General features: G+C 40.1%; 1 protein-coding gene across 1 annotated transcript in view; it reads left to right on the top strand.

Annotated features, from left to right (window-relative positions):
• itgav (integrin, alpha V) overlaps positions 1–27,606 on the top strand; it is a 106,754-nt gene that overhangs the window by 59,519 nt on the left and 19,629 nt on the right. Inside the window, exons 13-23 of the mRNA XM_073047046.1 lie at positions 3,241–3,432; positions 6,350–6,395; positions 10,701–10,805; positions 14,054–14,109; positions 16,959–17,113; positions 17,908–18,045; positions 18,850–18,917; positions 21,878–22,025; positions 24,959–25,051; positions 25,742–25,821; positions 27,521–27,601. Of these exons, the coding sequence (XP_072903147.1) occupies positions 3,241–3,432; positions 6,350–6,395; positions 10,701–10,805; positions 14,054–14,109; positions 16,959–17,113; positions 17,908–18,045; positions 18,850–18,917; positions 21,878–22,025; positions 24,959–25,051; positions 25,742–25,821; positions 27,521–27,601 (1,162 nt within the window). The remainder of the gene's footprint in view (positions 1–3,240; positions 3,433–6,349; positions 6,396–10,700; positions 10,806–14,053; positions 14,110–16,958; positions 17,114–17,907; positions 18,046–18,849; positions 18,918–21,877; positions 22,026–24,958; positions 25,052–25,741; positions 25,822–27,520; positions 27,602–27,606) is intronic.

The raw sequence follows: 27,606 nt of genomic DNA, 5'->3' as shown, positions 1-27,606 counted from the left end.
TGGCTTAGGTTTTGACCTTTCTCCCAATGGAGTTAGTTTCTGTCTACTCTGTCTATACCTGTCATCATTCTGCACTCTTTCTTTGGATTTCTTCGCTGCCTTCCCTGATCTCAGGAAAACAATGTAACCGTATAACTACAATCTCTTATTCCTAAAATTCTCTTAGTAAATTGCTTTCCACCTTCTCTGGTGCTTTTTCCATGCAGCCTCAGGTGTAGTGTCTGGAACTGGTCCTTAATCTACTTGTGGGCAGCTTCCCTACATTTGTCCAGCCACTTCTTCAGCAATCCTCACTTGGATTCTCACTAAATTATGCTGTTTAATCACTGTGTTGATTAAACCTCCCATTAAGCTGCTAGCTAAATGTACTGTCTCAAGGAAGCTAAATTTGGTGATATTTTGAGTTAAGCAGATATTTCTGGCTCACGTTTTATGAACATTACACTCTGTACTTTGTTTCTGTATCTCAGGGTCAAGATTGAATATTAAACATTTTCTATCTTGATTGTTAATGGGAGTTGCCACACCTTAATGGAAACTATTTGGTTGGTGTGATGCTCTATATTAGTGGTCACCAACCTTTTTAAGCCCAAGATCCCCTACCTCGGCCTTAGTGAAAGGCAGGATCGACCCCAAATCGATTAATTACACACATGCGCACCGGAGCAGAAAAGACCGGAAGTAAAACCTCACAGCCCGGAAGTAGAAATAATGCATAAACACCAGGAGTACCCACTGTCTTTTGCACCACGGACCGGTTTACTATTGACAATATTCTTGTGGACTGGCCGATGGGGAGGGGGGTTTGTTAAACATGACAGGAATACAGCGATACTCGAAGCAGGTTCCTTATGTCCAGTCTATTCTGCAATTTAGTTTTCGCAACTCTTGGCACTTAGCTGCTGTCCCGCGCTGCTCACGTTTTTTCCGCTGAAAAACTCAGCGGGTTTGTCTTTAAGTGCAGGGTGTTTGGACTCAGGGTACCGAAGCAGTTTTGAAGGCTTCATTGCCTGATTAGACAGCCTCCGGGCCCGAGCTCCAGCCTCCTGCCTGCCCACTGCCAGATGCCCTGGCCAGGTGCGGCTGGCCGTGGGTGGGGTGAGAGGACAAGATCAGGGCCGGAGGTCCCCATACTGGGGCCGTGGCGGTCGCAGTCCGGAGTGAGCGACCGACTGAGTGAGGAGTGTGACAGGACGTGCGCCTCCTCCCTTGTAGGATCTATTGGCCGAGAAAAGTTTGTTTCAGTAGATCGCAGTGAGGTAGCTGCTCTGATGCTTACGAAACGCTGAGCCCGAATTAGGTCATTGGCAAATATTTTAACATCGGGTTCCCCACGAGCATTCGGTGTGGTAAACAGGTTCAGAGGCGGCGCCCGTCTGTCCGCGCTCCAGGCCCGTAGCATCGGCGGTTCCCGTCGGCCGCGCTCCGGGCCCGTAGCATCGGCGGTTCCCGTCTGTCCGCGCTCCAGGCCCGTAGCGTCGGCGGTTCCCGTCTGTCCGCTCTGCAGGCCCGTAGCATCGGTGGTTCCCGTCGGCCGCGCTCCAGGCCCGTAGCATCGGCGGTTCTCGCCAGCCGTGCGAGGCGAACACTGGCGCGAGGGTGTCACTGCCTTTAGGTGACTGATGATCTTGCGTGGGTTCAAGTTCAACAGTGGGCATGACAGGGAATGAGGAAAGGTGCAGCCGACTTGTATTCTTTCCTCGTGGCCCGGTGGTCGGGGACCACTGAAGTACACTGTGTAGTGCGGGGGAGCTATGCGCATGTTCACTGGGCAGAAAGAACGGAACTAAAACCCCGCAACCCGGAAATAATCTCTCAACAATATTTGTGTATTTATTTTTCATTTTTTTTCGGGATCTACTGGGAAAAGTCTCAAAGATTGACCAGTCGATTGCGATTGACGGGCTAGTGACCACTACTCTAAATAGTTCAATAATCCTCCATTGCTTTCAAGGATTCGTCATAACCAAATGAGCATGACAAGTGAGATGTTTGTACATGCTCCTCGGTAAACGTTGCATTTTCAGAGGCGTGAAACATTGGAAGAGGAAGGATGAGCCAGTTAGGAGGGGAGAACTCTTAAAGGCTATTTTCTTAAAATTATAAATAAATGGGACAAATATAGTACCAATACCAGAAGTATGAAGCAAAGACGATGCTGGAAATGCTCTGCAAGTCAGGTAGCATCTGCAGAGAGAATTGGAGTTGACCTTAAAGGTCAATGATCTTTCAGAACAGAAATTAGTTTTTTTTATTGTTAGCCCCAATGTACTTCTGACTGTTAGAATTAATAAATGCACTCTATTATGTTCTGTAGTGAAATGCTTTCCACAATTTTATTCTAATAATAGAGGAGTGCAGGCACTTTTAAGCTTTATCTTAAACAGTCAAACAAATTATTTTTTCATTTCTGCTGTAATGCGAACAATATGGTGCACAGCTGAATTGTATACTACCCAGGGCAATCCATCTGGGCCAAGCAAAAGTTCTTGCATGTCAGTCACCTTTTTAATCTTATGACTGGTTTGGTTCTGTTCCAATGAATATTTGGGTTGATTAGTATCTTGAAGTATTCCGTAACAGATGTTGCTTATCTCATCTTTGCCAGTTTGTGTCATTTGTATTTGTGGGTGTTCTTTATGACATAGCTGGTTTTGCTTTTCACATTTTTTTTCTGTGCAGTTTCTAAGACTGTAGGTCTTACTTAAAAAGGTATCATTTATAAAAACAAAATTAACACTGAAGTTCTAACTTCATGACTTGGTCTCTTAAAACAACTTCTTTGTCTTCCGTCTCCTGAAGGCAGTGATTCATACAGAGGTATAATTACATTTGAGCCAGCCACACTTTGCTTCTATATCCTGACTCCTAGGGTGTGAATAACTAAAGGGGCCTTCACAATTGAGTCCACCTTGATCTTTATTTTCCACACATATCTTAAGATAAAAGCCTTTGATGTATTTTTCTTAAAAGTTTACTCACACCCTGCAATCAAAGGCTATCGAAAATGAGATCAGCCTGTAATCTTTTAACTAGGTATTACTTATGTAATTAACATTTTCTCTGGGTTAAAGCAAATTTGGCAAAATAAGTGAGTGATAAGCAGAAATGATGTGTGGGAGAGTTAAAATTTTCACTGAGTGCAAACTGAAGAAGTGAATAATACTACGTAATTTATTTTGAGGGACAAAATTTGCAATAGTGACACAGAAGATTAACTATGGTTGCTTTTACCTGTAGATATTGCGATCGGCATTCCTTATGGAGGAGAAAACCGTAAAGGCCTTGTTTATATTTATAATGGGAAGTCTTCCGGTTTAAATCCTCGTCCGTCTCAGATGTTAGAAGGACAATGGGCATCTGACAGAATGCCTGCCAGTTTTGGTTATGCTATGAATGGTGCTGTTGACATTGACATAAATGGATATCCAGGTATGTCCAGCAGGTGAAAGTGATCTTAAATTTGTAATCATCCAAGTTAATTTAGATTTTTCAATGTATAAAATATGTTTGGATAATATAGCAGTTGTTTTAATGTACAGTAGATCTGTTTTAACAAAACCAATCTGCTCTCAACCTTATTCCTGTAAGCTGGTTGTGTACACCAAGTGGCTACTTTATTAGGTACTCCCACTTGTTAATTCAAATATCTGATCAGCCAATCATGTAGCAGCAACTCAAAGCATAAAAGCATGCAGACATGGTCAAGAGGTTCAGTTGTGGTTTAGACCAAATGTCAGAATGAGGAAGAGAGCTAAGTGACTTTGACTGTGGAATGATTGGTGCCAAACGGAGTGGTTTGAAAATCTCAGAAACTGCTGATCACCTAGGATTTCCATGCACGAGTCTCGAGATTTTTCAGAGTATGGAGTGGAAAAACAAAAATCAAATGAGCAGCAGTTCTGTGGGCAAAAATGCCTTTTTAATGAGAGAGATCAAATGAAAATGGCCAGACTTAATCAAGCTGACAGGGGGCGACATTAACTCAAATAACCAAATCAAATCATATTAAATTCAAGTTTAATTATCATTCAACCATACATGAATACAGCCAAACAAAACAGTGTTCCCCAGGAGCCAAGGTGCAAAATATATACAGCACATGAATCAAAATGGTGAGCAAAAAAAAACAGCTGTGTGTGTGTGTGCAGTTGTCTTCATGAATCATCTTTATTCTGAAACACATTATATATGTTACAGTTTTATTTGACTAGAAAGTCAGCTTTCTGGATTGGATCCCATTGGATGTTTCACACTTTTTAATTGAGTTATACTGCTGCTGTTACTTCTACTGCTTGTTATGCCATTGGCATTTAGAGCAATAATGAAGGTCCTCCATCTCTGGCAGTGTTTAGTGCTTCCCTTTATCACATCAGTAGCTCGGTTTTCACAACTGTCAGTCGTTGAAGTTCTGGGTGGAAACTCAGGAATACCTTCACACTCAGATGTAGAAGGATTCTTCATTGCTGTTCCTGTAATAACTTTGTGCTACCTGTCAGGGTTGTTAATCTTGAGCTGAGCCCCCGAACCTGGAGGACTGGTGGACCACTCTTAGTCTGGCTTCCACCCTTTGACCTGTTTGGCATGGGTGACCCTACCAAGAGCCAAAGCACAAAGCCCTGACTCCAGCTGACATAGCTCTCTGGGTCATTGAGGCACACAAGCCTTCAATCCGTGACAAGCTTGTAGTCCTCTTGGGGGAATTGTACTGCTTGATACCCTCTAAAATATGTCATCAAGATTTTACACATGCTATGCTTAGTCAGGTTCCCAATACACCTCGTGTGAAGAAATTTTCAGAAAGTGGTAACTCCTTATTTCAAAAGTGGACTTTTTTTCAAAAGTCAATAAAAATTACTCTTCCAATGATTATTTTCAGCAAAAGTTTCTTTTTACATTTTCATGTGAAGATGTTGACATTTTCTGATATTGTTAAGGCTGTTATTTACATTGAAGAATTGATTGGTATGATCATAAGGACTGGAGGGGAGGATGGCTTCTGATTTCCGCACCCTTGCACCACCAATGCACAGTTGTTTCAAGAAGAGCAATACTTTTCCCTTGCTAAACCTGAGTATCTCAAAGGTTTCAAAGGTACATTTAATTTCAGAGAAATGTATACAATATACATTCTGAAATGGTTTTTCTTCACAACTATCCATGAAAACAGAGAAGTGTCCCCAAAGCATGAATGTCAGTTGAATGTTAGAACCCCCAAATCCCCCGCTCCCCTCCCTCCCACGCGTAAGCGGCAGCAAACAATGATCTCCCACACCAGCAAAGAAAAAAGCCATCGGCACCCATCATCAAGTACTCAAGCATGCAGCTGCTTTGCTGCAAAGACACAGACTTGCAGTACCACAAAGACAAAGTCTTTGACTAGTATTTGACAAACCACAGGCTCTCCCTAATAAGGGAGAAAGAGGTATCTCCGTTTCACAGTGAGAGGGGAGATGTAACAAACAACTCGCTGGTTTACGATGTTAAAAGTCTGTTGCATCGCTTTTTCCGAGCTCTGTGCCCAAAGATCTCAGGTCTCAGCCAAGGATCTTCCAACTCCCACGCCACACCGGCCTTCGATCCACCCGTCTCCAGAGCCACAAATTCTCGGAGCTCCGAAGGTGAATGAAGCTCTCAGGTTGCACCCTTGGCATGTCAAATAACGGCCAGTCACGAAACCCCAAGAGCGGGTCCCATTCCCACAAAGAACCGTAGTCAGCGTGTAACTCCAGGTCAGGGTCTTCAAAAGAATCCTGAAAGGGACAAATAGAGATATTAAAGATAGAAATAGAGCTGTTTCCGAAGAAGCAAGCAAAGGAGTCGCTGTTAGGCACCATTGACTCTCCTAAGCTCTTGAGTCCAATGCCATGATGTTGATGCTGAGCACCAAATTGACGAAAACAGCCTTTCTGATCATTGCCTTCCCTGGATAAGCTCATTAAATCTCAGAAAACCCCGGTTCAGCAGTTTGAAGACACTGGCAATTAGTCTTTGATTTAGACTGCTGGAGTTGACGTGTTTTGAATGTGGGAGTAGGAATGCTCTTGCATTCCTGTTCAAGATTGCAATGGGATTTTTGTGTTTTCTTGTTGCTAGTGATTGCTTGGAGTCAGTTGGGAAGATTGGCAAAGTCCTGTTTCATGTTGCTTGGGAATTGTACTGATGCATGTGAAATGGTTCCATCTGTAGACCAGGAAACATTTTTGTGGTTGTATACGAAATGAACCAGGACAACCACAAAAATAGTTTTAAAGGTTGGACTGGAAATTTTTTTTTAATTAGGAACCTGAAAGTCATTGTGGTAAGAAATTGATTTTCACATTAAGCCTACTCTGAAATATTTTTCTAGATTTAATCGTGGGAGCTTTCGGTGTTGACAAAGCAGCGGTTTACAGGTAGGTAATTTTTTGTTTTGTGTTTTTTTTATCTTTTTGCAGTTTTAATTTGCAGTATTAATAATTATTTAAAAGTAACTGCCTTTCTCTCTTTAATAGTGGCATTGTAATCAAATAACCCTCGTGTACATTCTCTAGTTTTCCCCATTTTATTAGCACTGACAACTTGTTACTTGTTTTCAAGTGCTCTCATCTACTTGGAAGCTAGTGGATTCTGGTTAATTGGGCCATCAGTTAATTGGGGCAGCCACTTACTTACGATAACTCTTGAACAACACCTCATTGAATTGAATTGACTTTATTACTTCCTTCTTGTACATGAGAAATAAAAATCTTTACGTTACGTCTCTGTCTAAATGTGCAATTTATAGTAATTTATAATATGTGCAACAGGATAGTCAATATGACATAGAAATGTAGTTGCATCAGCATGAGTTAAGCTGATTCATTTCATCGAGAAAATAGACAGGATTCCCTTTGTTTAATCGGGACACTATACTGCTTAATTGGGACAGGAGACTCTTGCCAGTTTCTAGCTAGTGTCAGTCACGTACACTTGTATGGCCATTAGACACTACACTGTATTTAGGGAGAACAATTTTTAAATAGCATCAGTTGAGTGTACTTCTGCTCCAAAAGCAGTGATTTTTTTTTGTCACTGACAGTTGGTGAGAAATAATTAGTAAGAAGTTCAGTAAGTAATTGCAGTACTGCAGTAAGCAGAAAGACAATTCAGAACTGTTCTGCTCACCACAGCTTCAAGCATTCAGGCTTGGAGATGGCAGAAACATCCAGGAGTGAAAATAAAATGATTTCACTACTTCAACAAAGTAGGAAATATGAAGAATTTGAAGGTATCAACAATCATTTTGAATGTTACAATGAAAATGAAGATTTGGAAGATGCAATTGTTGAAAGCTTTGTATGAAGGCAGTCCATTATCTGTACTAGGTGGCTGCACTGATTTTGTTCATTTACAGTCAATCAAAAGTATATGGCAGCATGTACTGGATGAATTTTGCTGTCGCTAGCTGTGTATGAGAAACTAATACACAGTTCCATAGGACTGTTGTAGTATTCTAACTTCTGTATTTCATTTAAATCCATAAATTGTTACTCTATTAAGTGGTAGTTCACCTTTTTTTAATACCTTTATAACTATTTTCATGAAACTTCAGCTAATTGGGGTAGCTGCATAATTGTGTCAAAATGCACTGGTCCTGATCTGTCCCAATTAACCTGAATCCACTGCACTTTGTTTCTTCTCTACTATAACTGCAGTTCATGGGTGGTGATGGGGGGGGGGGGGGTGGAATTACCTATGGTGGCTAAAGTCTTGCCTTTCAAAAGCTGCCTTGTTTGAATTTTGCTCCTTTGTTTTAAGCTCAGATATAAATAAGGTGGATATTGAGGCTAGATCCTTCTGTCAAAGTGAACTGCGGATTGGCTGTGGAACTTTGTATCATTGTTTTCTAAAATGTGCTTATTGTTCATTGTGTCTCAGAACTTTGGTGTTAACTGGGATGGACTTCAGCTTCAATACTCTGAATGACCCCTTTAGCATTTTCGTTTCCTAGTGTGTAACTCTATAATGTGTTTAAATCTCAGTTTAATTAGCTCAGAAGAAAATGTTCTTGTATGCATGCGTGTTCAACATTTCCACTCCTTCATTTTGACCTTCTGTTGAATCACTTATGAAACTAACTTTTTACTGACTTTCAGGGCATTGGCTGATACAATGTAGAATAATGTACATTGATGCTGAATTTTCATTCTGAAAATGCTCTGTGTATCAATTATAGTGAAAATCTGTTTTGCTCTACCAGCATCAAAATGGTCTGAGAGTCCAGGAAAAGTTTTCTATTTTTGAATTGCATTTCAGATTAGTTTAGAAGTTATGCCAAACACTGTGGCTCATAAGTGCATCAGTCGTGGCTATTGATTTGATGTATTAAGCTTAATTGGGTGTGTACTTTTTATTGATTTCAATAACAGTGAAGTTGCTCTTTAATCTGTGTCCAAGTGCTGAACAAAACAATTTTCCTTGAAGTGAGAGACAGTGAGTAGAAAATGCTGGGGTTACACAGCAGGCAATGCAGGAAATGTGAAAAAAGTAACAGTGTTAATGCTTCAAGGTTGTGATCAAAACTGGCAAAACTGGGAAGTAAAGTATTAAGTTGCATTGAAAATGGGGAGGGACAGAGAACAGAAGGAAAATTCGTCGATAAGGTGGGACCAATTGAACAACATGTGGTGGTACAGGCTGATGAAGAGAGATTAAGCTACAAGTAGCCAAGTTATGCCTTGGGGAGATGTCAAAGGGAAGAGAAGAGCAGACATGCTCTCTAACTTTGGGGGAGAATCAGCAATTGGACAAAATTGCTCTATTTAGAGATACTGTGATGTAACGCAGAATAAAATTACCTCCTGAAAGGGCAGGTTGATCTAGAATAGCTTTCATCTTCACTTTTGTTTTAACAATGGCATAAACTTGGAAATGAGTTAAAGCAATATTTTTATTTTTTAATTTAGGCCAGTACAGCTGGGCTTTTTATTCTCGGTTGGATTTGTATGTCCATTTATGGTTAGTGTTAAGCATTTCCAAAATTTAAAAGAAAAGCTAGAGCTAAAAATGTCTGAAAATCCTGAACTTATCATGATGAACTTTGAGGGTAGTTGGCTGCTGTGGGAGGTAGATACAGTATTTTTACTCAGAGCTGATCACTTAACTGTGATCAGCTGGTTCTACGAATTCTATGAATTCAGTAATGTTTATTTTTTTAAAAATGGATGCAAATAATTTTGGAATAAGCCTCCCAATGCTGACATCATACTTCATGGAACAGGAATTCTATTGAACACATTCTAATCTAAAGTAACTTGCTTACTTTTCCTGAAAATACTTTGTTCAAGTGAACTTTCTAGGAAAGAGATGTATTTAGATCACAATTGTAAGCAAAACACTTAGTGGTCTCAAAGGAATTCTAAATAATATTTACAGTTGGGTCCCAGAAAGCCCAAGTTAAAGTAGTTTTTAAGAGTAAGATTGAAACGATGTGCTGAGCTCTGGAATGATACTACTTGTTAAATAGTACAGTGGGTGTGTGTTAATTCAATTCTGCTGACATGTTAAATGTTTATCACGTGGCATCCTTGTGAGCTTGACACTGAGTACAATGCAGTACCTTCAGTGACATCAAGATCACTTTAATAGTACCAGGTCGAAATTAGAGTAAAAAGGCCATCACCAAACAATAAGCTGAAATATAACATTTACCTTAATGCATTCCTGCTGCTGCACAGTTCATAACAATGAATTGTAAATCAGTTGCAGTTAGTAGATAGATTTCTGGTCAGATATACTGCAGGATTTTACAGATTAAAATTGAAGTTATGTTGCTAGTGAAATGTTTTGTAATAAAGTATACATAGGGCTGGATTTCCCAATATTTCAGTGAAATTTGATATTAGCAATGCTACTTGCTATAAATGGAGTGCAAGAAAGTTTTATCAGATTGTTCCTGGGTTGGGTGGATTATCTGCAGACTATGCCCATGCTCTTTGGAATTTTAGAAGAATGACAGAAAAACAAATCTGATTGGGTTTGATTTCTAAGAACCTACGTTGCTGGCAAGGCCAGCACTTATTTCCCTTTCTTAATAGCCCTTCAACGCTGATGCTGCCTTCTGGTGAGGTTAGATGCATGGATATAGAGGGATTCAGCACAGAAGAAGCCTTTCAGTTCACTTGAGCTTTACAGTCAACCACCCATTTACATTTAATCATTAATCATGTCCTGCCACTCAACCACACAGAAGGGGCAGTTTACACTGGCCAGCTAACCTACCAATCCACATATCTTTGAGGTATATAGGAGAAGAGCTGGAAATTTGATCTTCATGCATCAAGATCAGACTCATGATATTGATTTATGAAGAAGGGACTTCTGGCATTTCCTGAGGAATTTCCAAGTGGAATTTGGCATTAAACAATCGCAAGCAAATATCCTCACTTCTGACCTTGTTGTGCAAGGAAAGTTGTTTGATGAAGCATCTGAAAGCTGGGACAAGTCGCTGCACTGATGAACTCTTGCAGGGTGGCCACAGGGCAGAGGTGATTGACCTGCAATGAGTACAATCATATTAGTTTTTAATTATGATGCAGTGCAATGTGATGTTACAACTTGAACTGGTCGAAAATCATGGATTTTTCTGATTCTTGTGATCTGGAGCAGAAAATGACATTTTAAGATTCTCTCCAACAAGCTGTTAATGGAATACTTTCTGTTTTGTTTTTAACATTCAGAGCCAGACCAGTAATTCATGTGAATGCTTCATTAGAAGTCAGCCCATCGGTGTTGAATCCAGAAAACAAAAGCTGTACGCTCAGAGACAATGTGATGGTGTCCTGGTAAGTTCAGTTGTGTGTATCGAGGGACTTTCAGGATCTTAGTCAACTGAACTTTTCTTTCTAGTTCACTCGTGTGTGGCTAGGTCATTTCATATGTTCTTTATCCGATGAAATTACTTAAATGCAGTAACTTGTACTGTGCTCACTGAAGCCTGGCTTCTGAAAACACTGGAGGATAGCAAATTATTTAAATTATCAAAGGCAATTTGTTAAATACTTGCTGACTAATGAGTGGTATTCCTTCACTGTATGCCTACTATCAAGCCAGCAGGTACCTTATGTCTGGAGACGAGCAGAGACCCTGGTGCATACTTCCCTGGATATTATCATGTTGCATTGTCAACAGAGAAAGCAGTTGTCCAGATGGGGCAATTGTTAAAGTAATTTTGACAAACATAACATGTATTTCCAGCACTGCCCCCTCCCAGACTCTCTGACACTCCCTTTGGGTTTATTTGCCACATGCACATCAAAACAGAGAGTGAAATGCATCACTGGTGTCCAGTTAAATCAGAGAGGGTTGTGCTGGGCAACTGCAAGTGTCGCCACGCTTCTGGTGCCAGCATTAGCATGCTCACAACTCACTAACCCTAACCATACACCTTTTGGAATGCGGGATGAGACCGGCGCAGCCGGGGAGTCATGGGGAGAGCATTAAGGTCCTTACAGATAGCAGGGGGAATTGAACCCCGATCGTACAGCTGCTGCTGTAATAGTGGAATGCTAGCCATGATGCTACTGTGCGTAATACAGCTCTGAGGAGGGTAAAGGCTCCTCTTCATACCTGCATTACGATCTGTTGGGTGTGGACAAATTCTCAGTCCTCTGTTTGCTTTCTCAGTATATCCCACATTGGATATACTTGTGTTTCACTTTTTTTCAGGGCCCCTTGAAAGCATTTTAGTGGGTGTTCTGCCAGTTTTACTTTTCATTTAGGACTCTGTCATGCTTGTCTTATAGTTTTCTTTAAAAAGAGAGTACACATTTTTCAGTGAGTTGCATAGCTGAAGTGATCTGAAGTAATTTGTTCTGAACAAGCAGTCTTCATGATCTTCAAGCAGTCACCGTGTATCCCTTTTTATCAGCCTACATCTTGTATTCTGCTGCTTGGAGCTGTACATCAATCGCTCTCTCGATTCCTTGGGTTCACCACCTTCAGATTTGAATCTCTTCTCTGGCTTCACTATAATCTTCTTGTACACAAACAGTACACATTGATTTTTTGTTTTTATCAGCACCATCTTGAGCTTGATGATTTGCATCAGGAAGAAATTACTTGTTGCTCCTGAGTCAAGTTGAGATAGTACAGACTGCCCTTACTCCCCTGTTCCACAAATAATCTAATCTCTGATGATTGAGTCATTCAAACCTGTAAAATAGCTGTAACTGGTAGCAATTCCACTGCATTAGCAAAGTATTAAAATTCTCCATGCCATGCTGCTGCTGTGAGTCTAGAACTGGTGATGGTGCATAGTTTCATTTCCAAGTCGGTTGCAAGTGTTCAGGTTATCTCTCGGGGGTCTTGGATGAGAGTTTTATTCTGCCTCCCATATAACCGGTGAAGTGCAAAATCATTCTAGTTTTCACAGTCTGCTTAGTTTTCACAGCTCAACAAAGAGTCTAAATCTGTTCCTTCACCGTTTTTCGATTGTTTGGATGACGTGCTTCCCTGGAAGACCATTATTTTGTGTGACTTTGTGTTCCCTGTTGTATGACCTCAATTGAATCTCAGTTTCACTGTCTGCACGTTTATTATCTCAGTTGGGAGGATTTCACCCAGTAGAGATCTGAATCCACAGTGTTTCTGTTCGTGAAAGTAGTCACGAACACGACTGAAAATAAAGTGGAAATAATAAAGCGATCGGAAAGAGGTGAAACGCCATTGGTCATTGGAAAAGTGTTAGGCTATGTCGGTCAATGATTGGAACAATTTTAAAGGATAAAGTGAGAAAGGCCCTGCCCCGATGAAAGCTACAATTATTACTAAGCAACGCAGTGGTTTAATTATTGGGTTTTGGGTTTTTGATCCTCCACATCAACCCGGCGCGGTGGAGAGCGCACTCGAAAGCGATCTGTCACTGGCTCACACGGTTCCCGAGCCTGGCGCTGAAACATATGTTAAGTGTTTTATATGCATAGAAAGGTAAAATATATACAAAGACAAACATTTGACTAACTGAAGCTAGATAATACTGGATGTACCTGTTCCGACTTACTCAGTAAGCGAACTTACGGTTTTTTCCGATCCCGATCCACGATAACCCACGCACGTATACTTTAAATCATCTCTAGATTACTTATAAATACTTAATACAATGTAAATGCTATGTAAAATAGTTGTTATACTGCATTGTTTAGGGAATAATGACAAGAAAAAAAAGTCTGCACATGCTCCAACAACAAGTGCTGGAAGAGCACTTCCAGGTTTTTGCGATTCGCAGTTGGTTGAATTCGCGCATAAGGAGGGCCGACTGGAGTTGAAATATTTCGAAATTTGGAATAAATTTGCTCCTCTTAGCCAGAGGAGTTCATTACACTTGGTATTTGGTGACTGCATGCAAATTGCAATATTGATTGTCTTAACACAAGTTGCTTGATGTAAAGAACATTTAAAGGCCTATGTATCTCCTTGGCTGCCTTATTCCTATATATTTGCTATACATTGAAAGATGGGCATGAGAATATTCTATCTTCCAACTCAGAGTTAATTAAGCTGATCAGATTTTTTTGGTTCCTCAGAAACTTCTGGATTTTTATTTTTGTTACTATATTCTCCATTAGGATTTCCTTCCAGAGATTTTGATGGATGGGGAAATCCAGCAGTTGATGGTTTCCAAATGCCCACATTGTTACCCGGGTACTTGAAATGGAAAATGTTCTAGTTTTCAGCACTTGTACCTTCACTTTTTTTTTTAAAAAACAATAATTTTCAAAATTTTAATAAAATTATATGTGCAAGAGTTTATATAACAATGTATGCAGCTTTTAATTGAGTAATAAATGACTGTTTCTAAATATTAAGCAAAATTTGACAGCCACATGTAATATGAGAACAGATGGACTTAGATTTCAGTGTCATTTTAAATGAAGCAAAAGAAGTAGAGGCTCAGGGAATTAATTTTAGAACTTGTGTTGTATTTTTACATCAAGCTCTTTGTATTTAATCCATACTTGTATTTAAATTAAAATTGAAGTTAAATTTTCATTTTGGGTTTGTAAAATTTGCTGATAATCTCGTATTTTATTAGCTTCACAGTTACATTTTGCTTAAGTGCCTTTGGAAAAAATGCCACAGAGTACTTGGGTGAGTTCTGCCTTGTCAGTGTTTTGTTCAATTTTTATATAACTATAGTTATTGATTCTGCCATTTGGATTCTGATTTAAAGTGAAAAGGTTGTGTGCTCTTCAATGCGTTAGTGCAGTAAGAAGTAAATGTGAGGTGGTTGGCTGAATGCTGATCTAAGCTTGCGTCTAATGAGATCTGATAGGACACAAGTGAAATGCCATGGTATGATCTATTATATGTAAATTGAAAATGATGAAGTGTAATTCACAATCAACTTGGAATAGTTAGCAAGAAAGTACTGGCCTAGAATTTACAACTATAATCACAGCAAAACTGTTTACAGACTCCACCATTTATCTGTAAAGCTGATAACACCTACTGGTGTCTACAATGTACAGATAAGTGTAGAAATTACCTTAAGGTAATTTGCTAGCTTGTACTTGCAGCCTTTCATTAAAAAAAAACACAACATTGGCCACCTTCCAGTGTCTTCTAAGATCTCGCCTGTGGCTAAGGAAGGTTAAAAAAAAATTCTGCCAGCTTTCCAGCAGTTTCTTCCCCCAGTTCTCAAAACATCCCAGGATATACTTGGTCAGGACTTGAGGATCTACCCAATTTGATGCATCTAATGTCTGACCCACGTCATTACTGACAATCCCTCTTTTGTTAAATCAGTACATTTCAGGACATCTCTGTTCTCTTCCCTGAATTCCAGAGCTTCATGATAAATCCAGGCTAAATGTATGCATTTAATCTCGATGAAGAAAGATATCTGCATATTTTTGTTTGTTTTAACACTGATCTATTGATGTGCAAAATTTCTTTTTAATGTTCTGAAACATACTGAAAAGATGACCCTGAAATTTTTGAATCAATTGATATTTGCAAAAATTATTGTAGCCAGTGAGCATTAATTTTGCTATTTGGTTGGTACTTTAGTGCAAGATTTAACACTAGAACACCAAAGGATTTAAAGCTTTTATGAGACCAGTGTTTCTTGTGACTGTGAGAAGCACGTCTTAGTACATCTGTAACATTATTCTTAGAACAAAGAACAGTACAGCACAGTATACCCCTTTGGCCTACGATATTGTGCTGACCTATATTAACCTACTCTACGATCAGTCAAGCCCATCCCAGCATCCCTTGCAAAGGAGTTCTCTTGTTTTTATGCCCTGGATGTTTGTCATTGCCAGAGTGTGTTATGGTGCCATCTAATGCTAGAAAGGTACTACTGCAGTTATTTTTTATCCATAGTCCCAGGTGAATGTGTGGAGCATTACTATTTTCCGGGAGGACTAGATGAGTACAGTAATCAGTTTTCAATGGCCATTCAAACCTGTTTTATTTTAGCTGCACGTGACCAGACACAGCCAAATGCCATAGTTCTACTGCTCCACTCCACACTGGTATTCCTTACTACCATGTGAATGATCCAGGCAGTTTAGCATAGTGGTTAACACAGTGCTTTACGGTACCAGCGACCCGGGTTCACTTCCGTCTGTAAGGAGTTTGTGTTTTCCCTGTGACCACGTGGGTTTTCTCCGGGTGCTCCAGTTTCCTTCCACAGTCCAGAGCCATACCAGTTGATGGGTTAATTGGTCATTGTAAACGGTCCCATGATTAAGCTAGGGTTGAATCGGGGGATTGCTGGGTGGCTTGGCTCAAAGGGCAGGATCAACGTATTCGGTATTGCATCTCAATAAATAAACAATTTTTTTAAAAAAATGTTTGAATGTATCTTTTGATGAGAAACAGTTTTTACTTTAATTGTCCAGTTAGACTTGGAGCCTGTGAGGTAGTTGTTAACAGCCCATGTGCTGCATCCATTACTGTTTCAGCGGACCAGCACAACTTCCTGAATGAACTGTTCCAAGCAAAGTTCCACACCTCAATCAATCAGAATTGGTAAATTAACACCACAAGCACTAAAGTGCGTGCAACCGGAAACTTGACTGGGAAAAGGAAACCTCAGAGTAGCCAGAGCGATGAGTGTGGGCAGGACTGAAGCAAACATCGCTGGGCTGCAGGAGTTAAGACAGTGGGCGGGCTGGATGGACCCATCTGTGGCGCAGATGTAACCTGCGTGCTGTCACTGTGCTTTGTGTATGTAATGTTACTGCCATGCCAAGCTGTAGCCGGTAGCTGTCTCACCTCTGCCCCATTCCCCTCAAAGGTAGATGGAGACCTGAAGAACATACATGCAAATTCCAATATTGTCCTGCAATTAATATCGTCCTGCACTTTTAGAAGTTGAGCAATTTGTTTTGCATCTGTGAGCTCAAACAGCAAGTGTTGGCTGGTTAATTAGCAGAGAACTTGTACGCAGAGTTCATTAGATGTGCTGAAGAGCAATGGTCACCTTGCCTGTTTGATCAGAGACATTGAAGTGCCTATGTGCTCCTGTATATTCACTTCAGCTTGTGTCCAGCTAACAACACAGTTTGGAATTTAATCTTTGACCTTTTCTCTTGTGTATAATCTTTTGCTTTCTTTGCTAGAAGAATTGTCTGTAAAGGATCTCAAAATACTGCATCAGGCTAAATTGAGTTTAATTTTTTACATAATGCTTTCTCAGTTTCTAAAATATCTCCACTGTAACTTCATTTTCCTTCCTGTCTGGGACCATCTCTTTCCTCTGCATTCTAAAGTGCTCTAAGACATATGCTTGTATTGGTAAAGACTGTAGATGTGATGGTGTTTCTGCAGGAAGTCACTGGAGAAACTTCACTTTTATTAATGAACAACACTTATTTACACAATTGAGGCAATAGTCACGTTGCAAAGGCATGTTTTATTGCCAGTGTTCAAAGAATTTTTTCTATTAATTTGCTGATTATTATTTTCCTTCCTTGGAATATTTTCAGATTTTAATGTGGAATTACAGTTGGATAAACTAAAGCAGAAGGGTGCTATCAAGAGAGCTATGTTTCTTCATAGTTCTCTTTCTTCTTATGAGAAGAAAATGAAAGTGGAAAATAAACGAAGAAAAGTTTGTGAAGAATTACAAGCCTATCTGAGAGTATGTAGTTAATTTTTGGAATATTTTTTCCTCTTGAAAGCGGTTTGTTTTTCAATGCATAATTGATTTATGGTGCAAAGCATTTGCTCTCCATTTCAATGTCCCCTCAAGGTATGTATATACCATCCTTGGCTAAGATGGTTGACAGATTGTCATCACCCTCTTGCCATGCTAATGCTGTTCTGAGGCAGGTGGCATGAGAACCATCTGCTGCTCCTTCATGCGTTACCACTTTCAATATGTGTCGCATACACTTGTTTTATTCTTTAGCTGAACTGTTTTTATTTAGATGAAAATGGAAACACATACAAACACCAATGTTCTTTAAAGAAATTAACAAGTTCTGATGTAGACCATTTGGATAGGTGTTATATTTGTCGTAATGGGTTTGAACGTGTATTCATTTCAGTTAGTGCATCTTAAAATGGCCACAGGTGCTTTAATCTTTGTTGCATAAATCTTTGTGGTATTGCTTTTATTGTTGAGTTGGGGTTTTACTTCTGGTATCAAGTTAACAAACCAACATTAATGTTACTACTGGTGTTGCCTGCTGTTGTATTAACAGTTTGTCTTGCTGATGACCGATCGCCCGAATGGATTTGTGCAGTAAATCGTTTTAGTTCCTTTTATGGTGATAGTCATAAATTATAATCCCTAGTCTCTCAAATCTGGAAATGAGTTAGTTTACTGTGGATTATGCAATGTATCATGCCTTTTTCTCATTAATCAGCTTGTAGGAATTTTAAGAATGAAACACTCAAAACATACAAAATGGTGTTTATCTTACTTTACAGGATGAGACAGAGTTCAGAGACAAATTAAATAAAATTGTTATCTATATGAAATACAGCCTAGATTTAACTACTGCAACAAAGATAAATGGGCTGCAACCGATCCTCAATCAATTCACTCCAGATAATATTTCCAAACAGGTTAGTAATCTTCACTTTTCTCACATTTTGAACTGAGGTGCACTTGGCTAATGGTTTGTACCTTAGATATTTTCTCGTGGCTTTAAAATGCTGGTACTGCTCACATTTACTTCTATCCCTTCAATTTATTTTTCTCTGTCCCTTTTCTCCAAGCCCTCCAAGTACTTAGGCCATGGACCATTCCCTGGCCACTAAAGCAGGTAAGGAACCTGTTCCACCCATCCTTCATTGCAAGCAGCCTCATTTTGGGAGATGGGGGAAGAGCAGCCCTATTGGTTGCCTTAACATTTTTCCTCCCAGTCGGGAGTGGAAGTGTGCAACTCATTATTTATGCTTCACCCCAATCAATCATTTGAATCGGAAACTGAGATTGGGAGCTACTTGTCGTCTGAGATGAATGCCTTTTTGTTTTTCTGGCTTGCATACCTGTATCCATTTCAGCAGATTTCTTGTGCAAAATATTTAATGGTCCTCAGAACTGATGGTTCAGCCTGTACCCAAACATGTTGTCTGCATGACTTTGAGTGCTGTGTTCAAAGCAGATTGTACTAGAGCTTGAACATAGTTTTTCTGACATTTCATCCTGGCACTCTGCCTGTGAAAGTGGCAGCTACAATGCAGAATCTCTGCTTTATGAGGTGCTACGTAAGAGTTTTCACCTGGGTTTAGCAGAGAAATTGACTTTTCATTTCTAATAATATTTGCTCTTGAATGAAGTTGTATTCTGGGGGCTGGATGGGCCTGCTTCATATATTTATCATTGTTTTGATTTGTGATTGAATTTTACCCCCTCTTCTCCTGCAGGCACACATCTTATTGGATTGTGGAGAAGACGACATCTGTAAACCTGATCTTAAACTCAACGTGCAAGGGTATGTTCAAATAGACTGTCCAGCAGTTGCCTTGATTTCCTGATTGCCATTTATAAAGCTGTTGATGGATTCAATTTAACCAAAATCCAGAGTCCTGATGAAGGGTCTCAGCCTGGAACATCAGCTGTTTATTCATTTCCACAGATGTTGCCTGACCTGCTGAGTTCTTCCAGCATTTTGTGTGTTTTGCCTTGGATTTCCAGCATCTGCAGATTTTCTTGTGTTTATTATAAAAGGCTTGCACAATGGCATCATGTGGATTTTGGAAATCTGAAATAAGAACAGAAGTTATGGAAGTACTTAGAAGGTTAGGCACCATATGTGGAGACAGAACAGTCAGCTTTTCAGGTCACAGATTTTTCTTCCCCAAGTTACATCAGCAACATACTAGACTGATCTTTTGTGAAATGTCAGTTTTTCAGTGTCAATCTGCCCATGTTGGCTCCTGACAATGTCAGCAAGTTTGGGTCTCCAAAGCAAATGTGGTGTCCAGACTGTGGCAGTGACTTCAGGTGTCAACATCCAACACCCAAACGCAGGCTAGGTGGGAAGCACAAACAAATCATTATTCTTTGTGACTTTAATATTCTTTTTTTGTCTTCTAAGTTGTAATTGCTACATTGTTTTTAAAATTGGTATTTGAATACATCCATGACATTTAGATGGGTAAATACTTTATTGATCCCAAAAGAAATTTCAGTGTCACAGTAGCATTGCAAGTGCACGGATCTAAATATTGGAAGAGAAGTAGAAAGAATAAAAAAATAAGTTGCCACTAGCAGTCTTAACAGGAAGGGGTCATCACAGGAGGGGGTCATCAATTCTCCAGCTATAGGTTGACTCATTATAGAGCCTAATGGCTGAGGGTAAGAATGATCTCATACAGTGCTCTTTGGAGTAGCATAGTTGACCTAGTCTATTACTAAAAGTGCTCCTCTGTTCAGCCAAGGGGGCATGCAGAGGGTGAGAAACATTGTCCAGAATTGCCAGGATTTTCCATAGGGTTCTTTTGTCCTGTAATATCATCCAGTGTGTCCATTTTGGCTCCAATAATAGAGCCAGCCTTTCTAATCAGTTTATCGAGCTTGTTGGCATCATTTGTGTTGATGCCATTGCCCCAGCACACTCTGCATAGGAGATTGTACTGGCAACAACAGACTGGTTGAACATGTGAAGGAGAGGCCTGCATATTCCAGAGGACCTTAATCTCCTCAGGAAGCAGAGGTGTCTGGCCTTCCATGTACACAGCCTCTGTGTTGGTGCTTCACTCAAGTCTGTCATCCAGGTGCACCCCCAAGTGCTTGTAGTTCCTCACCACATCCATGTCCTCACCATCAATAGTAACAGGGAGCAATGAGAGCTTAATCTTCCTAAAGTCCATCACCATCTCCTTTGTCTTACTGATGTTGAGCTGCAGATGATTTAGCTTGCACCATATGACAAAGTCCTCCACTGGGGCCCTGTATTCATCCTCCCGTCCTCCCTTTATACACCCAACTATTGCTGAGTCATCAGAGAATTTCTGCAGAGGACATGACCCAGTGTTTTATCTAAAGTCAGAGGTATACAGGGTAAATAGGAAGGGAGCCATTACAGTCCCCTGTGGGTCTCCAGTGTGGCTTATCGCCATGTCTGACACACAACTCTGAGGTCACACATGCAGTGGTCTGCCAGTTAGTTAGTCCATTATCCAGGATACAATGGAAGTGTCAATTTGCATTGAACGGAGCTTTTCCCCCAGCAATGAGTGGCGTATGGTATAAAGGCGCCTGAGAAATCAAAAAACATGATCCTCACAGAGCTGCCCTGCGTATCCAAATAGGAATAGACAGCTAGATGACAGCATCATTAACACCAGTGTGCTCCTGATAGCCAAACCACAGGGGATTGAGGGGATTGGAGTGGGGGAGTGGAGGCATTGGTGCTGAGAGAGTATTGGGTGCCTCTGCATCTGGATAGGTGTTCTGACGGGGGTGTGAATAGGAGGGCAGTTGTCAAACCTATTGAAGAATTGGTTTAACTCCTTAGTCCATTCCGAGGCTCTACAGATGGGTTAATTGGAGACAGTGATGTTCTTCATGCCTCTCCACACCTTCCGTGTACTACTCTGCCCAAACTTGTTCTCCAGCTCTCTCCTATATTCCTCTTGAGCCACCTTGATCTTCTCCTTTAGCTCCCTCTGCACATTCCTCTCTGTCTCCTGATTGAAAGGCTCTCTTTTTGTGGTTGAGAAGAGCCTTTAGATCACTGGTGACCCATGGTTTGTTGTTGGGAAAGCAGCGAACAGTCCTTGATGGTATTACAATGTCCACACAGAAGTTGATGTAGCCAGTGATGCAGTCAGTAAGTCCATTAATGTCTTCCCCATATGGTTCACAAAGCACGTTCCAGTCAGTAACCTCAAAGCAGCCTTTTGTATGTTAAAGCCTTAGAACAAAATGACAGCAATGATTTTGCCAACCACCAAGTTATTTTCAGATGATTTCTGTGATGTCATGCATCAATCAGAACTTAAGCTATGTTTGACTCGATGTGATATGCCTGTATAAGGCCTTGCACTATATGAAAATCACATTGCTAGATTGGCTAAAGATAGTTTTGAATGTTTTGTGTGTCTGGTAGGCAGCTGTAGAGAGCTGTGGTCAGCAAATTCTAAGCCAAGTATTCTGATTGACACCCTATTTTATCTTGCACTATCATCCCTTGTGCGATTCAGTCGTTCTTGCCTTGCATACCGTGACAGAACTTCTCCTTATCTCCATCCCTTTTCCCTTTTCTCCACATCTTAAAGTGCTTATCTCCAGCTTTCCCAATGTTAGATATTAACTTCTGAAATGTTAAGTCTCCACGGATACAGGCTGACCTGCTGAGTATTTCTGACAGTTTTAACTTGCTATGAATGTGATTTACTTAAAGCTGTCAATTAAAAATTACTAAATCATGAGCCATTTCATTTTCAGGGATCGAAAGCAGCTGTATATTGGGGATGATAATCCCTTAACTCTGACTGTAAATGCGCAGAATGAAGGTGAAGGAGCCTATGAAGCTGAGCTACACGTTGAACTACCACCTCAGGCAGACTATGTTGGGGTCGTTCGCAACAATAAGGTAGACATTATTAACTTTGTACATTAAAGTTGTATGCTTTGTTAACTAAGACTCCTTTGTGCTGTTCTACCTAAATAAGTATTAATAAAGTTTTAAGCTTGTTTATTCCATGTATTTCGATAAAATGTAAAAGAGTGATTATTCCTAACAACATTGGGAACAGTCAACAATGTTTTTAAAAATATGAAGGTGATGCTGATGGTTTTTAACACGTTACATTTTTAGGTCTCTAAATAAAGTGATGTACAGGAGCAATAGTTTAACTATGCAGATTTTTGGAACAGCATTTTATTTTTTTTTAAATGTAACACAAAAGTGGATATGTTGCTTAAAACTCAGTATATAGTTGAAACACAGGCTACGTCCACACTAGACCAGATAATTTTGAAAACGCCGTTTTCACGTAAAAGCAATAGGCATCCACACCAGGCATTTTTTGAAAATACCTCCATCCACATTAAAATGGGTATTTGGGCAATTCTCCTCCTACTGTAGATGGAGCCCTGCATGCGCAGGACTCATCTACAGAAAACAAGCGACATATTTGGTGTCAAATCTTGCCGTGAAAGACTTGGTGCGCATTTGTCCGGTTACAGACTAGAAAAACTGAAAAGGAAATTGCCAAACGACGGACAGCTGATGGCTTTCGTGCAGGAGGACGTAAAACTAAAAAAACATATACTGGAGCGTATGGAGGCTACCGATAGGGAGTTCACGGACAGCATGAACTGGCTGATGGCGAACATTGAAAAACTGACTAACTGTTGCAGAGGGATTTGCAATGATGAGGAATATGATGGTTCCCCCCCCACCCCCCCCAGTACTTTTCACAGCCACTACAATAGCTACACAGACCCCGGGTGGCCCCACCAACATCTTCCCCAGTCCCACAGAGGGGTCACCCTGGAAACATTTCCTACAGCCATAGTCTCTTCACCGATGAAAGGGACGACAGCTACAACTAAATGCAATAAGACTTGTTACTGGACAAAAGTGATTTTATTTTTACCGGAGTAAAGGTGAAATTTACAATTTTCATTTTTTGGCCTTAACATTTTCACGTCTATGCCAAACATAAGCTACTACTTAAAAATGACATTTTGGAAGTAGTGACAACTGCATCTATTGAATGTTTGCACAAGCAATACATTAATAAAGCACCTTGTTAAATGTTTAAAACGTGTCTGCATCAGTGTTACCTTGTATTTCCATACAATGTTACATTAGGCTTACACATCTGTTGTCAGAGAAGTACCTGCATAAATAGGTAAACCACCTTCATACAAGCAAGTACAGAAAACAGGGCAAAGTGAGTATACTTATTTATTCAACAACACACACAAAATGCTGGTGGAACACAGCAGGCCAGGCAGCATCTATAGGGAGAAGCGCTGTCGACGTTTCGGGCCGAGACCCTTCATCAGGACTAACCGAAAGGAAAGATAGTAAGAGATTTGAAAGTAGTGGGGGGAGGGGGAATTTTCAGTAAGTTATGGGTCAAAGTATTTGGTAAGTACATTTCTAACTCTTCTGGCTTCAGTCTCATTGCCGTCTGTTCTGAAATTGTTAGGTTGTGTGGGGGATTGAAATTCTCTGTCATACTGCAAAGTTGCAGTAACATTCTGCTCAGGGACAGTCTCCTGAAGCTGCCCACCATTGTTGTTGTGATGTTGGAGGTTGCGTTCAAGAAAACAATGAAATGCCGCGTTGCAGCCACCATCTGTTCCAGCACATCATGACAGCGTTTTTAAAACGCTTCGGTTACCCCGTACACACTACACCGCCCAATCGACGTTTTCAGATTTACACACTCTGGAAAGCTTTTTAGAAAAGCTCCGTTTTCAGGGGAGGAAAACGCCGTTTCAGTGTGGACAGAGGGTCAAAACGAAGAGAAAAGGCTTCGGTTACGGATTTATCCGGTCTAGTGTGGATGTAGCCACAGTTAACATTTCATGCTGATAGTCTGTCATCAGAGATGAAAAATGTTAGAAACAAACTTAATGATACAAAGAACTATTAATTTCAAGGTAATCATTTATCATTTAGGATATCTGAAATTGAATTAAGGAATAGTTAAAGAAAATGAAAATGATTAAAATGCCATTTTAGCATTACACTTGGAGTTACTAGTCTTATGTTCAAAGGAATGTCACGGATTAAAAATACAAACAAAATATAACACACTTTCAGTATGTTACTCAAGTTCCATTTGATTCATCTTTTTTAAAACCATAAAATTGAAATTTACCAGCATAAATGCAACTTGAGCTGTTTCGGTCGTATCCACTAACCAAATGGAATCAATCCTAGAAGGTGATTTCGGAAGCGTGACCATGAAGTTTTAAAAATAAGAGAATGGTATCAAATGCTAAATCAGAATAAGTAAACTACTTGGATACATCCCCCTCATTAAGTATAATGTAAAAGTAATTGCAAGTCCAGTGGATCTGCAATTTAAACAACAACAAAAAAGGAATGTCACAGGAAATCTGAAAAAAATATGATTCCATGTATTGAATGCAAAATAAAATTACATTTGACCACCATTTAATGATTAATTAATAGTTCTCCTGGGTTGGTAAAGTTTGCCTTTAATTGAAAGGTGAACCACCAGTTTAGACACAGCTTCACTGATGCAGAAAGTTTGCATGAGTCAGATGGGTGTGCAAAGAAAACAGATTATCTTCACTATTATTTCCATCTGAAATAATTAAAAGAACACATCTCTGGGAAATATTTTCTTTCACATTAAATTGAGTTTGTGGACTATGCTGATGTGCATGTGGGAACAAGTTGTCTGATAAATTACTGTATATAATTATGATTGATATAGCAGAAACTTGTCTCCCTCTTTGTGTGCTACTCACACTGCTGGTTATACAGCTTGTGCTGCGTGCTCCTGGTACATGTGCTCTATCTGCTTTGTTTTTCAGAGTCTTGCCAGATTGTCCTGTGCTTACAAGATAGAAAACCAAACCCGGATGGTAGTTTGTGATCTTGGAAACCCTATGAAAGCAGGAACAAATGTAAGGAAACTAATCTTGGTGTTTGAAGAAATTATTACTTGGAAATATACAGAAAGATGCCTTTCAGGCCATCAAGTCCATGCCTATCATCAGCCACCCATTTTGTACTGATCTTGCATTAATCCCATTTTTAAAAAAAACTCTTCCCCACATTCCCATTGACTCTGCCCAGATTTCTGTACCCCTTCATACTAGGGGTAATTTACAGTGACCAGTTCACCCACCAAACTCACACCTTTGACCCGGATGGTCACAGAGAGAATGTACAAACTCCACAGGAACAGCCCACGGAGGTCAGGGTGGAACCAGGGTGTCTGCTGTGAGGCAGCTGATCACTCTTCCACCCCTGCTTCTGGAGCAGGAGAACTTGGGCCTTTCTGTGGTGACTCTCCTCAGACTGGACCGCCAGAATCCAGCCACAACATAGCAGCAGTCAGCCTCTCCGGGTTTTCTCTGGACATCAAGTTGAACCGGACTTGTAGTGAAAAATGCTGTTTTAGAATGCTTTCCATGTATTGCACAGATGCACATGTTTTGTTACAAAGGGAGAGATGGAGATTTGACTTAGCATGTTCCCAGGAAATTTTTCAGTCCACTTACCAGGAGATAGGCAGTAGAGTCTGGAGCCTGGTGTGTTATATTGAAAAGGTGAAGAATCTAGAATTAATTTTTGTAATTTTTTTTCTACAGCTCTTAGCTGGCCTGCGATTCAGTGTACACAAGTTACAGGAAGCTGAAGCAGTGGTTGCCTTTAACCTGCAAATTAAAAGGTAGGTTTTAATCTTTGCGGCAATTGGTGTATCAAAGGCTTGCTCTGGTTAGAACTGGAATTGCTTGTACTTCATGATGTTACATTGTGTCCAATCATTGGAGACCAAATAATTTGTACATTGCAATGATGATCTTGCCTGGCTTCAGATGCATCCCGCTGTTCCAGATGGAGGCAATTCTAATTCCTCTTCTTCCCCTGCCCCCCCACCACCCCTCTGCCCTCCCCAAACCCTGCCAACTATTGGTGTTCTCTGGGAGTGCATCAGCCTTGTATTGATTGCCAGGATGAAGAAAGTTCCAAGGTCATTCTAACATATGCAGTACAGTAGGTAACAAAGTTCACAATCTCTTTGACCCCCTACCATCAGGCAAGAGGTACTGTAGCATTATGACAAGAACTGTTGAGATGAAAAACAGCCTCTTCCCCAGGGCATAAGACCACTGAACACCCTGCCCCACGTAGGTCTTATCACGAATGAAGCACCAGCTTTTAGCTGGTTTTGTATCTGCACCATTTTATTTGTTAATCCATTTGTGGTAATATTCCTTTGTGTTACATCTGTGAGTTGTATGTACTGTGTTGTGCACCTTGGTCCGGATGAACAATACTTCATTTGGCAGTATGCATGTGTATAGTTAAATGACAGTTATCTGAAGTTGAACTTTGAAGGGTACTGCCCTCTTTAAGATGTTGTAACATCAACTAGACAGTCAGCCAAACTCCGTTCAAAATGATATGAGAGTCAGGGTATAGGCTCCGAGATCCTTAGTTTTATTGCAGACTCAGTGGCATAACATGGTGAATGAGGATTGATGAAGCAATACTTCTGCTAGGATTGGAGAAAACAAAGACAGCTTTAGGTAAAAACTTTAACTCCTAACATAAAACTCTGTCCTACTGCCAGCTACTGCTTTTATACTTACGACTTCCTGGCTACACAGGAGGTGACCTAATACAGATCATTTTAAAATAAAAGCTGAATGTGCTCAACATAAATCAATTGCCTGAAAAGCAGAACACTCCCTGTCTGACCTTTGAGGTCATTACTAAATAATTTACTATGATGATTAACATCGTTCTTCTTTGGCGATGACAATAGACTGCGTTCAAAGTGGGAAAGACTAAGTACAACCATCGTAGATATGGGGAAGGCTGTTCAGGATATTTTATAAGGGTGAGCAACTGAGCTGTCCAGGTACATAGTGAAGAAATGTTCTCTGAGGTGAACAAAGTCATGATTGGATCACCTGTTTTTTGGAATTTGATTCTGGTTTAGATTGTACTGTTTGAATTCTTTGTTCATGATTGTTACCATGCCAAAGTCATCTGCCACAATGAGTCTTAGCAGTTGCATTGCTCCTAAAGCACGAGAGCAGTAGAACAAGTAGCAAGTACTGAAGTCCTGTCCACAACCAGGCTTCTGACACCTCATACGGTCAGGGGGCTGTTTCACTGCTTATGAAATAATATTAGAAACAAGTGGGGGTGAATAAAAATTAATGAGATTATTAATTGCCATTAGTTCATGCAATAAATTAACACGATGAAAAAGTAAAACTTCCGTGAATGCCTCTGTTTTTGAAAAAAAGAATGTTTTATGCTATTTCAACAAGCCAAATGGTAGTAATGAATGAAGAATAATTTGGCTAGTTTGATATTTTCCATAACTTATCACATTTTATTCTTTTATTTTGTAGTTCCAACAAATTCAATGGGGAGAGTGAAATGGTGCCCTATGCAGTTGACATTGCTGTGCTGGCTCAAGTTGATATCAGAGGGTAAT

The sequence above is a fragment of the Hemitrygon akajei genome, chromosome 5 (genome assembly GCF_048418815.1).
Source record: "Hemitrygon akajei chromosome 5, sHemAka1.3, whole genome shotgun sequence".
In the NCBI taxonomy this organism is placed as follows: domain Eukaryota; kingdom Metazoa; phylum Chordata; class Chondrichthyes; order Myliobatiformes; family Dasyatidae; genus Hemitrygon; species Hemitrygon akajei.
The sequence above is the reverse complement of the archived record's forward strand: the minus strand, read 5'-3'. Positions and strand labels throughout refer to the sequence as shown.